At 53.6% G+C, this 10,884-nt stretch overlaps 1 protein-coding gene across 6 annotated transcripts in view; it reads right to left on the bottom strand.

The window, feature by feature from the left end:
- Positions 1-2,627: 2,627 nt before the first annotated feature.
- The window catches only part of HM13 (histocompatibility minor 13), a 40,513-nt gene continuing 32,256 nt past the window's right edge, over positions 2,628-10,884 (bottom strand). For 4 of the 6 annotated variants that reach the window (XM_025469632.3, XM_025469633.3, XM_025469634.3 and 1 more), the window contains 3 exons: positions 6,035-6,120; positions 3,971-4,117; positions 2,628-3,083 (listed from right to left, as the gene is read on the bottom strand). In XM_025469632.3, coding sequence (XP_025325417.1) covers positions 2,981-3,083; positions 3,971-4,117; positions 6,035-6,120 — 336 coding nt within the window. In that variant the 3' untranslated portion in view covers positions 2,628-2,980. The remainder of the gene's footprint in view (positions 3,084-3,970; positions 4,118-6,034; positions 6,121-10,884) is intronic. The other 2 variants (XM_025469635.3, XM_025469637.3) reach the window with 1 other exon arrangement.

Genomic DNA, 10,884 nt, shown 5'->3' with positions numbered 1-10,884 from the left:
CTGGCCTGTGCTCCCTGCTGTGCCCAGCAACTTGACCGGAGCCCAATCCTTCCTGGTGCTGAGGCCTGAAAGGGTATCTTGAGGCTTCAGAAGTTGGAGCCGCCCTGGGAGGGTCTCAGTCATTTCACTCAGGACAGTGGGCATTTCACTCAGGACAGTGACCGCCCTCCGGTCACAGCGTGGCAAGCCAGCCCTGCCGGCCAGGCGCTGACCCTCTTCTCCAGCGCTGCTCCCACGAACGGGGGCCTGGAACCCAGTAGCCTGTTTTATGTCAAGCAGCACCTGTGGAGAACATCATGGTCTTCGAAGCCAGGTATCCCGGGTTCAAATCCCCTCCCCCGCCCCGGCCCTGAATTCTCTGCTGCAGTTTCCTTTATCTGCAAAAACGATGGTATTACCTTACAGGGTTGTTAAAACGACTAAATATTTCTAAGATACATAATATATTGCTAGAAACATGTTAGATACAAATGAAATATTAGAGCTCTGGGCAGGGCTGGTCTTCCCCCTTGGAGCCCCCTTCCACCTCCTTTAGTCAGGGGAGATTGAGGCCAGAGAGGAACACCTAACAAATCAGAGGCAGAACTTGGGGGTTTTGGAGCAGTTTCCTAAGAATCCACTCCACCCCGGGGTGAGGCTGGCACTAGGCCCACGCAGAGCCCTGCCCAGCCCCCCTCCCCCCACCTCTCCAGCGTGCAGGCCCAATCCGTGCCCGGCCTGGTGCCATTTTTCCATGGGACTCTGGCGGTGGCGGTTCACATCTGGAGTCTAGACTCGGAGGCTCTGCGGGCCGGGCCTACCGCCCGGGCTGGGCCACCGCTGCCCGCTGTTTGCTCAGCTGAAGCTGGTTAATTGGAATTAGAGTGGCCTCTGCGGTGCCGGCTGGCCGGGCGGGCCCTGGATGGCCGCTGCCGAGGTCTGTGGAACATCTGGCCGGGCCAGGACGGTCATTAGGTGGCAGGCGCCCGGCGCCACTGCCACCTCAGCCTCCGCCGGGGGCCGGCGGTGACTCAATGAGGCCTTTGTGGGCCTTGGGCCGCAGAGCCAACCATGCTGTATGCCTGGGCTGCCTGCCCCATCTGCTGCCCTCAGAGAGGCCTTGTTACAGGACCACACGGCCTCCCCTCTGGAGGCGGCAGGAGTCAGCAGAGATCTGAGAAGCCTCTGAAAGGGACCCCCTGGTTGGGAGAAACCTTTCAGATGTCCTACCCTTCCTTTCCTTCTCTTTAGGCCCAGAGAGGGTGGGTGACTGTCTCAAAGGGTGACTTGAGCCCAGGGGTCTAGAAGGGAGTTGCACAGTCCTTAGGAACTTGGGAATTCAAGGTGGACTGCTTGAGGTCAAATCCATATCTGTGGGCAACTTGCCTCAACTGTCTCATTTGCACAGTGGGACTAATACTAGCACCTGGAGCCTAAGACTGAAATGAGGTGAAATCCTGTATTGAGGTGCTTGGCAACAATTTACTACCTAGTGAGATTATTATATGGATACTTCTCATTCTCTGCTCATACCTATCTTTTGGCCACTTTCAAACTGTCTGAAAACCACTATTATTTTCAGCCTTTGAACCTGAGGCTTGGGCAGGAGAGAGCCCTGGGCTGGGAGTTGGAGGCTTGAGTCTCAGACTCAGAAACAGGTGGTGACCCTCTCCTGTTTCTCCACCCAGTGACCTGACTCCAGGCGGGTGAGTAAGGGCTATGCCCCTTATCCACTGGGGATTCTCCTGCAGACCTGGGCTGCTTGCTGTCTTCAGCCAACTTGCACTGGGTCCCAGCCCTTCCTAACCCAGCTTCTCAGAGGCCCTGGCCCTTGTGCTGTGACTGGCATCAATGTCGGGGAGGAGGTGGCTTCTAGCATCAGTCTTCTGGCCTTGCACAGTCATTTTGGGAAGAACCCTGGGAATGAGAATAGGAATATGTGGCCTTGATCTCCAGGGAGACCCCAGAGTCCAAGAGCTCTCCAGCTGAAGCCATACAGATAGGAGCACCAGCGAACCTGGCTCCTGCCAGCCAGGGAATAAAACTTAAACTCTTCCCTGGGATCCATGAGGTCCTGCCCATTTCTCTAGGTTTGCAGTCATTGGTCCCCCTTGTGAGTCAGGTCAACTTTTTGGTATTCTCCTTGTCATCTCTGGGGTAGGTGGGTGATACATCTGGGCACCTGTCCAACAGTTTCAGTGCCCCCAAGTGTTGGGAGGAATGTGGTGAAGAAAACTGAATGGGACGGGGTGGGAGTGGGAATGGGAGTGTGGGGGTAGGGATGAAGGAGCGCTCATGGGCCCCCTCTGCTGGCTAGAGGGCATCCCTGGAGTGCTGAGCTAGTCAGGCACCGGGTGGGCATCCAGGGAGATGGAAGGACTCAGAGGTCAGGGCCTCTCCCAGAGGTCGTGAGTTCACAGTCCCCAAGAAGGGGCCTCCAGGGAAGCTTCTGGGTGGGAGGGTGAGAGATGGTGAAGGCAATGCAAGATGTTGGGTACAGAGAATCCCTCCAAGGGTACAGTGGCCTGCCTGGGCAATGGGATGACACTATTTTTTTAAGTGGGCTCTGCACTGGGCAAGGAGTTTAAGCCTCAACCTTGGGGCTTGAACTCACAACCCTGAGATCAAGAGTCGGACACTTAACCGACTGAGCCACCCAGGTGCCCCTGGGATGAATTTTTAATGTAAGGCAAAGTCAGTCCACAATACAAAAATCTAAAAATCAAACCCACTTTTCCTGCCTGGCATCTAGGAGGGTGGGGGAGGTAGGGCTTCCTTTGCCTGCAGGGGACGGGAAGGGGTAGAGGAAGGCCAGAGAAGGGGGATGAAGGAACCAGGCCATGGGGGGCCCCGCTGGAGGGATCCTGTTGCCCCTGCCCCTCTCCTGGGGCTGCCCAGCCTCCAGCGCCCTTAGCCTCCCATGCCCTCTGCCCTTGCAGGCCTGTGCCAGCCTGCCCCCGCCTGCCTGGCCCGGCCCTCAGTGGGTCAGGCCCCAGCCGTTTCACTTCTCCTTCTTCTCCAGCCCCTTCGATGCCGAGGCCTCTGTTCCCTCTTTGGATCCCTCTGTCACTGCTGCTGCATCCTTAGGATTTGACTCCTCATAACTGACCAAAAAACAAAACAATAAGAATACCACCTTTAGAGGAGGGGAGAGCAGAACTTCCAGGCCCCGCCTCCCCACCATCCCAGGAAAGTCCCCAGGCACATGAAGAACACCAGTCTGGCATTCATGGCCCAGCACCTTCCAGGACTTGGCCCTGGCCCCACTGTATGCCCTTCTCAGACAGGTGGCTCTCCTTTCTTTGTGCCTGGTGGTGCCAAGAGGTGGCAAAAGGCAGTGGCAGATGGAGGAGAGGTTGGGTGGGCTAACCTTAAGCTTCTTGTACCTTCCACTTGGAGAGAGTGGGAAAAAATGGGGCAGCCAGGACGAAGCTATGGGAGATGGGCCGCTTTCCAGGGTGCACGGTAGGAGTCAAACAACTCAGCCCCAGGGGTACAGGCAGGCAGGGGTTTGCCATACTGGCAAGTGGCAAGGTGCCACTCTTGAAGGTCGCCACCCTGGCTTAGCTCTTCCTGTGGGCCCCATTTATTGAGCAACTGCATTCACGCCAAGGACAGTACCCAGATCTTTCCCCAGAACCTCATGAGGCAGGAATGAAAGAGAGAGGGGCTTCGGAAGAGGAAAGTGGTCTGCCCAGGGTCTTATACATAGGCCAGCAGTAAGAGTATCTAATCCTGGATGACAAGGGCTGTTGCGATCTCCTCTCTCAAACGAATCCCAAACCACTGGTGAGGACAAGAGGTTCTAGAGCCCTGCTCCCGGCCCTGAGGCTGGGTGCAGTGACCTCTGGGTGGTTGTGCAGGAGGTACCACCTGCTGCCTACCCCTGACAATGCTCCCTGCCCGGTACACTGGAGCTGGGGTGTCTGCCCTACCTTGGGCCCCGGGGCAGTGGGGGGAAGCGGGCAGGTAGGCACCCGCCGGGCATTACATGGCGCTGGGATTCTGCGGGCGCCGGCGGCGAGGGCCAGCTAGCTTCTGCTGCATGGAGTCGGCCAGGCTGGCTGGGGAGCCCGAGACTGTGGGGAAGTGGGTGAGCCTCGGGGTGTGAGGCAGGATTTCCGCTGAGGACTCGTAGCTGTGTGAGAGACAGAGAGACAGAAAAAAGATGGAGAGGAAAAGACCGGGGGGGGGGGGGTGATAAGGGACACAGAAATTTCTCTTGTGAGGAGCAGGGAGCAGAACTGTGTCTTATTTTTATCTTCTACATTTTCAGACTCAGTGGAAGGAAGCGGGACTTACTAGGTGAATAAAAAAGATGTATCTATGCAGGGCAGCCCCAGTGGCGCAGCGGTTTAGCGCCGCCTGCAGCCCAGGGTGTGATCCTGGGGACCCTGGATCGAGTCCCATGTCAGGCTCTCTGTATGATGCCTGCTTCTCCCTCTGCCTGTGTCTCTGCTTCTCTGTCTCTATGAATAAATAAATAAAATCTAAAAAAAAAAAAAAAAAAAAAAAGTATCTATACAAAGGGACACTATGCAGCTGTGCAAAGGAACATGGACGTTCTAGATGTACAGGTGCTGCTGCAGAAACATTTCTAAGACCTACTGTTGTGTGACAAATCCAGATGCAGGATATTCTGAGAGTGCCACCATCTGTGCAGGAACTTACACGTGCACATTTACTGTTAGGAGCAAAGCTGTCTCTGAATGTGTGATAGAGCTCTGGGATGGCTGGGGTGTGAGGCAGTTTTCCCTTTCCCGGCTACAAAATTTTCAGCCATGTGAGTGTGTGAGCCAAGTGGATAAAGAAAAGGAGAGCACCTCTCAAGGGAAAAGTAAAACAGAAGGGAAGGTGGAGAATTAGGGAGAGAGATGGAGAAAGAGAGAGACCAACCTGCTTTTTCATCTCAATCTGAGAACTTCCTGGGGGCAGGGGCAGAAAGGGGTGCAGAGAGCCTGAGCGGTGGGACATTTAGGGAAAGCAAGCACCAAGTAGGTGCCCTGGCTCTGGATGTGCAGAGCTTGACCCGATGTGGACATAGCAGGACTGGGATGGTTACTCAAGACGGAGGTGGCTGAGGATAGATGAGCCTGAGGGTGAGGGTAGATGCTGAGCTCAGAGATCAGATCCCATCCCTGCCCCCAGATGTGCCCCCAACTTCATCCCCCAGCCTGGCCTCAGAGTCCACAGGGCTTTGCCAGCCTGGGATATATGGGCAGGCAGCTTGGGAGCCTGGGGCTTCTAGGCAAGACAGGGAGGGCAGAGGCAGGTACGGGGGAGGGGTGAGTCACAGGTTCCCCTGCAGGCAGCCAGGTGCACAGATGGCCCTGGCAGGCACTCGAGGGACAACCTGGAGGCCAGGCAGGTGGAGCTGGGTGGAAGGCCCCCGAGTGGGCAGCTTCAATAGCAGCTGGCAGCTATTTCTGGGTCTCTGGCAGGCAGAGTCAGTGGTGCTGGGGAGCAGACACCTGTCAGAGTCACGCAGGCCTCAGGGTATGGGTGGAGCTGTGCACAAGGTGTGGCAGGTGTGCATATGGCCATGGGAAGGGGTATGAGTGCAAGTGAGACACTTACTAAGACAGAACTAGGGGGTGAGAGCCACTGAGGCAGCTCAACAGGGACCGACACTTAATTTCCAATCTGGGGCACCTCCCACCCCACTAGGATCCTCCCTATTACTCACATGGGAAAGCTGACTGGGAAAGAGAAAGATTTGCCTGAAGTCACATGGTGGCAAAATCAGGCTGGGAACCCAGGGCTCCTGACAGTGGGGCAGCCTGGGGCAGGAGAGAATTATACTAGCCAGTCCCTTCTGAAGACTCAGCAGGCATCTGGATGTGGGGGCTGCCCTCCCCTGGCTCCTGGCCCCGCAGACAGGTTCCCGCTGGTGCTACAGGCCAGGCACCCACGTGCTGGCACAAAGGATGAGAGGTGGGGCTGGTGGCGGGAACGATGTTCCCCTGGAGACGTGTACAAGCAGCCCAGGCAGGCTCCACTGGTTGCCTGCGGGTGCACCTGTGCCATGCGGATATCTGCCCCCGTCCCGTCTTACCTGAACATCTCTGTCACTTCTCCCTTGGCCAGTGCCACCAGAACAGGAAAGCCGATGCAGGCAGGGACCAGGTATAGAAGGGCAGGCTGTGAGAGAACAGAGCTGGTGGTGAACTGCTGGTCACTACACCTGCTCAGGGCCATTCCCATCACCCCAACCCTCTCCAGGGCATGACTGGGACAGTGATGGTCTAGGGGCCCAGAGGAAGTCAGTGGCTGGGCCTAAACCCAGGGCTCCTGACTCCCAGAGCAGGGCTGCTCCTCTCTGGGAGGGAATGCAAGGAACCCAAAGGAAATCAAGCATACAGGGCTTTAAGGGTACCCAGGAGTCTGGCTGGCAGTATCCTAATCACCTGGGACATCGGGTTCAAACAAGCAGCCTCCTGGGTCAGTCCTATTTCCAGAGACTCTGCTTCCCTAGTCTGGGGGTGGAGGTTTGCATCTTTATTTTTATTTTATTTTTTTTAAAGATTTATTTATTTATTCATTCAGAGAGAGCGAGAGAGAGGCAGAGACACAGGCAGAGGGAGAAGCAGGCTCCATGCAGGAAGCCCGATGTGGGACTCGATCCCGGGTCTCCAGGATCACACCCCGGGCTGCAGGCGGCGCTAAACCACTGCGCCACCAGGGCTGCCCCAAGGTTTGCATCTTTAAATGCTCCAGGAGGGGAGCCCTGGGTGGCTCAGCAGTTTAGCGACTGCCTTGGACCCAGGGCATGATCCTGGGATCAAGTCCCACATCGGGTTCCCTGCATGGAGCCTGCTTCTCCCTCTATGTCTCTGCCTCTCTCTGTCTCTCACGAGTAAATAAAATCTTAAAAAAAAAAAAAAAAAAATGCTCCAGGAGACACTGTTCAATGCTGTTCCAAAAATACGACCCAGGTGGTCTGGCTCCAGAGCCTATGCGTGGACTCCTGGTGAAGCTTGGTCTGGATGGAGCACAAACTGCATACACCCTGAGCTCAGCCTCCCGAGGAGCTTTTCAGTCCATCTCTACATCCCCTATAACCCTCCTCCTTGTCTACACGAGGAAGGCTCATGCTCTGGGAGGACAGGGCACAGTGCAGGCCTCGGATATCTAAATGGTAAACTGGGGACTGTGGCTCAGGCACATTAGATTCTAAAGCTGTTCTTTTCCCCAGAGCATCTGAAAGTTGGACATTACCGCTCAACCCTCCATGACCCCCAATGCTCCCTGGTCGCCCGAAGGCCTCAGAAGATATGACCCCGCTTTCTTCTTCAACATGACCTGACTGCCCCACTCTGGCCACAGGGGCCTTGCTTTGGTCCTCTCCATCACCTCTAGCCACAGGACCTCTGCATGGGCAGTTTCTGCTGCCTGTGATGCTCTTTACACTTCTGCCTAGACTCCTCCTCCTCTGGACCTCTGTTTGGTGGTTACCTCTGTGGGGAAGCCTCCAGCGGCAGGGAGCCAGGCCCTCCTATCACCTATTCTCAGGGCCCCCTGCCACTCTCTGCAGCAGACCATCATTGTATTATTAGACTTTGGTTTCACTGCCAGGCTGTCAACTTCAGGAGGGCAGCGTCCACGGTTGTCCTTGTCACTGCTCTATTCCTGGCACTCAGAAGAGGGCCCAGTAAATACAAAGCACATGTCTTCTTGGCTTCTTCATGGGTGCTCACAAAGTGAAGAAGGTGTCTTGGAGGTGACTAGGGTGAGGAGACCTCACTCCTATGGCAAGCGTGGTCAGAGAACAGGGCTCCACAGCTTGCTAAGCCTGACTTTCAAACCATGTGGCCTGTGAACCACATCACTTCATATGTACTATCCTTGAAGCTAATGACATAATCTGAGTTCTACAGATGATGCTACTGACACTTAGATAGGGAGAAAGGACTTGCCCAAGGTCATAGGAGGTGTGCAAGTGGCTGAGCTTCTCCTATTCTTGTCAGAGTAACTCATTTGCTGAGTTAGGCTTTGGGTAAATTAGGCTTTAGGCCTTTTGGAAGTTGACAGAAATGACAATGACAAAAGTCTACACCATAACATGAGAGGCAGTCAAAGCAGTACTCAGAGGAAAATTTGTAACATTAACTCTAGGTACATTTATTAGAAAACAAGACTTAAAATAATCTTAGCTGTCAAGTCAAGAAGCCAGAAAAAGAACAAAACACCAAAAAGTAGAAAGAAAATAACAAAGACAAAAGCAGAAATTGATGAAATAGAAAATTAAACAAATATAAACTATTAGAATTTAATTTCTCAGAAGGCCTTTTGTACTCACTTTACAGACAAAGAGACTGAGGATCAGAAGATGCAAGGAACTGCCCTCCTCATGTGGTTGGCCAGGATGGCACCTCCATCTCTAAGTCTTTACCAAGGCCGGGCCAGGCAAAGTAGAGGGCTTCCCAGAGGTTGGGGGGTGGGGTGGGAGGGTGGTACAAGTTTAGCTCCCCCAAGGCCTGCCTCACTTGAGAGCCAGGAGCCACTGATGGGCTGCTGTGGGAAGTGGCGAGTTTGCTATTATTAGAGGAATACAAGCCTATGCTTTTCTTTCCAAGGCACCAGGGAACCTCTCCAAAGTCAGTGCTGAGGAGAGGCTGGGATGTATAGCTTGGGATAGCAAGCTGGGCATCAGGGCTCCTGGCTTTCTATCCAGCCTTAGCTCCGCTGTGTGATCCCAGCTAAACTGCTTCCCTTTCTCTGTATTATGAGGATACCTGATCATCTTGAATGGTCTTTCTAGGAGGCTGCCAGACCCCTGGCTTGGAATTTTTTTTTTTTTTTTTAAATATTTGAGAGAGAGAGTGAGAGCGTGCATGGGAGTGCAAGAGACAGTCTTAAGCAGACTCCACATTGAGTGTGGAGCTTGACGCAAGGCTTAATCTCATGACCCTGAGATCATGACCTGAGACGAAACCAAAGGTAGGACGCTGAACTGACTGAGCCACTCAGGCGCCCCTGGAGTGGGTTTTTGATAGAAGCTACACGGGCTGAAAATCACATAAGCAATGGTGACTCCCTCCTAGGGAATTGCAGGCACTGGGACTGCCTGTGTCTTGGAAAAGGAGAGAGTCCTCAAGAAACAAACAGGTTCCCCTTATGTCCTGGATCCTCTTTCCAAGATTTCCAGGGAGATGCCCACGTGGATGATGGGAAAACGGTTGGGTTGCTGTTGGGGAGTGGCACAGGCCTGGGGCCAGGGGTCAGGAGTCCAGGGCTCCAGCTAGGGCCCAGTTTGATTTACTTTGTGACCCAGGAAGTTTCCTTTTCTCTCTAGGTTACAGTGTCACTACTCGGAGGATCAGCTCTCCAGCCAGTGTGGGAGCTCCCAATGGGATCCTCAGAGTCTAGCCTAGGCAGAAGCAAGGCTGCCACCTGGTGGCCTCTGGGAGAATGGCTCTCAGATTGGAACCTAATGGGGTGGAAGCAGAGACTTCCCAGAGGCCTCTAAGCTAGTCCCCCAAGCCAGGTCTAATCATTCTCAGTGACCTCCTTGTTAAGTGTGTGTCACTCTTGGCTTATATAGCTCCTGAGGCCATTTGGAGAAGTGAATGAGAGGTGGTTCCTCACTGGTTCTTGGTTTCTCCACCTATAAGCTAGAGGACCCTGGACCCTTGAGCTTCTATAGAATGAAAATACTATCTACTTCCTAAATATTGTAGACACACTGTAGGGACTAAATAAGTTAATGAGTAAAAGGTTTTTTTTTTTTTAAGATTTTATTTATTTATTCATGAAAGACATAGAGAGAGGCAGAGACATAGGCAGATGGAGAAGCAGACTCCATGCAGGGAGCCCAATGTGGGACTTGACCCCGGGGACTCCCGGATCATGCCCTGAGCTGAAGGCAAACTTGTAACCGCTGAGCCACTCAGGCATCCAGTAAAAGGGTTTCTTTAGCATAGTGCCTGGCACACAGTAACAGCTCAACAGCTATTGTGATTAACTCAAAGATGGCTTCTCTGTAGCTGGTGCCCTGGAGTGGGGGAAGGGGGAGACCAGGGGGAGGGCAGGATGGAGGGAACAGTGACAACGATGACAGCTAGTACTAGTACCTGGGCCAGGCAAAATTCTGAGCTATTTCCTTCTACTAACTCATTTCATCCTCAAAAAGCTCCAAGCTGGCTACTAATACTTATCCCCCCCCACTTTTTTTAAAAAACACTGAGGGAAATCAAGCGTAACTTCAGCAATCTGCCCAGAGCCCTGTTGCGAACAGATGGAGAAGTCTGGACTTCCTCCCACCTGAGTCCCCTTAGCCTTAATTCCACCCAGCCTTTCCCACTGCCAGGCTTGGTTGCCACATGACCCATGTTTATTTATTTTTATTTATTTATTTTTAAAATATTTTATTTATTTATTCAAGAGACAGAGAGAGAGAGACAGAGACAGAGACACAGGCAGAGGGAGAAGCAGGTTCCATGCAGGGAGCCCGATGTGGGACTCAATCCCGGGTCTCCAGGATCATGCCCTGGGCGCAAGGCAGGCGCTAAACCCCTGAGCCACCCAGGGATCCATGACCCATGTTTAGATCCTGGCTCTACTACATGCTTGCCATGTAGTACCTGACCTCCAGTCCCCGCGTCTGCTCATGAGGACTCTCATGAAGAACTGAGCAGAGCCTGGCATATGGGAAGTGCTTTGATTTCTAGTAGAGAGTAATCTTGTCTGCTGGCTGTCCCCTCCCGGCCTTACCCTCTTCAGGCCACAATGACAGCTCTTAGTCTTCACTCCACCATGATTTACTCTGTGGTAGCTCAGTACCCAACTTGGTGGGAGGAGGAGGCAGAGGTCAGCCTGCTTGTGGAATCAGAGAGGGCCCCTGACACCTTATCACTCACCTGGTAAGATGGGCACTGGGCTGAAACATCCAACACCCATCTCAAT

This window comes from Canis lupus, chromosome 24 (genome assembly GCF_003254725.2).
Source record: "Canis lupus dingo isolate Sandy chromosome 24, ASM325472v2, whole genome shotgun sequence".
In the NCBI taxonomy this organism is placed as follows: Eukaryota; Metazoa; Chordata; class Mammalia; order Carnivora; family Canidae; genus Canis; species Canis lupus.
The sequence above is the reverse complement of the archived record's forward strand: the minus strand, read 5'-3'. Positions and strand labels throughout refer to the sequence as shown.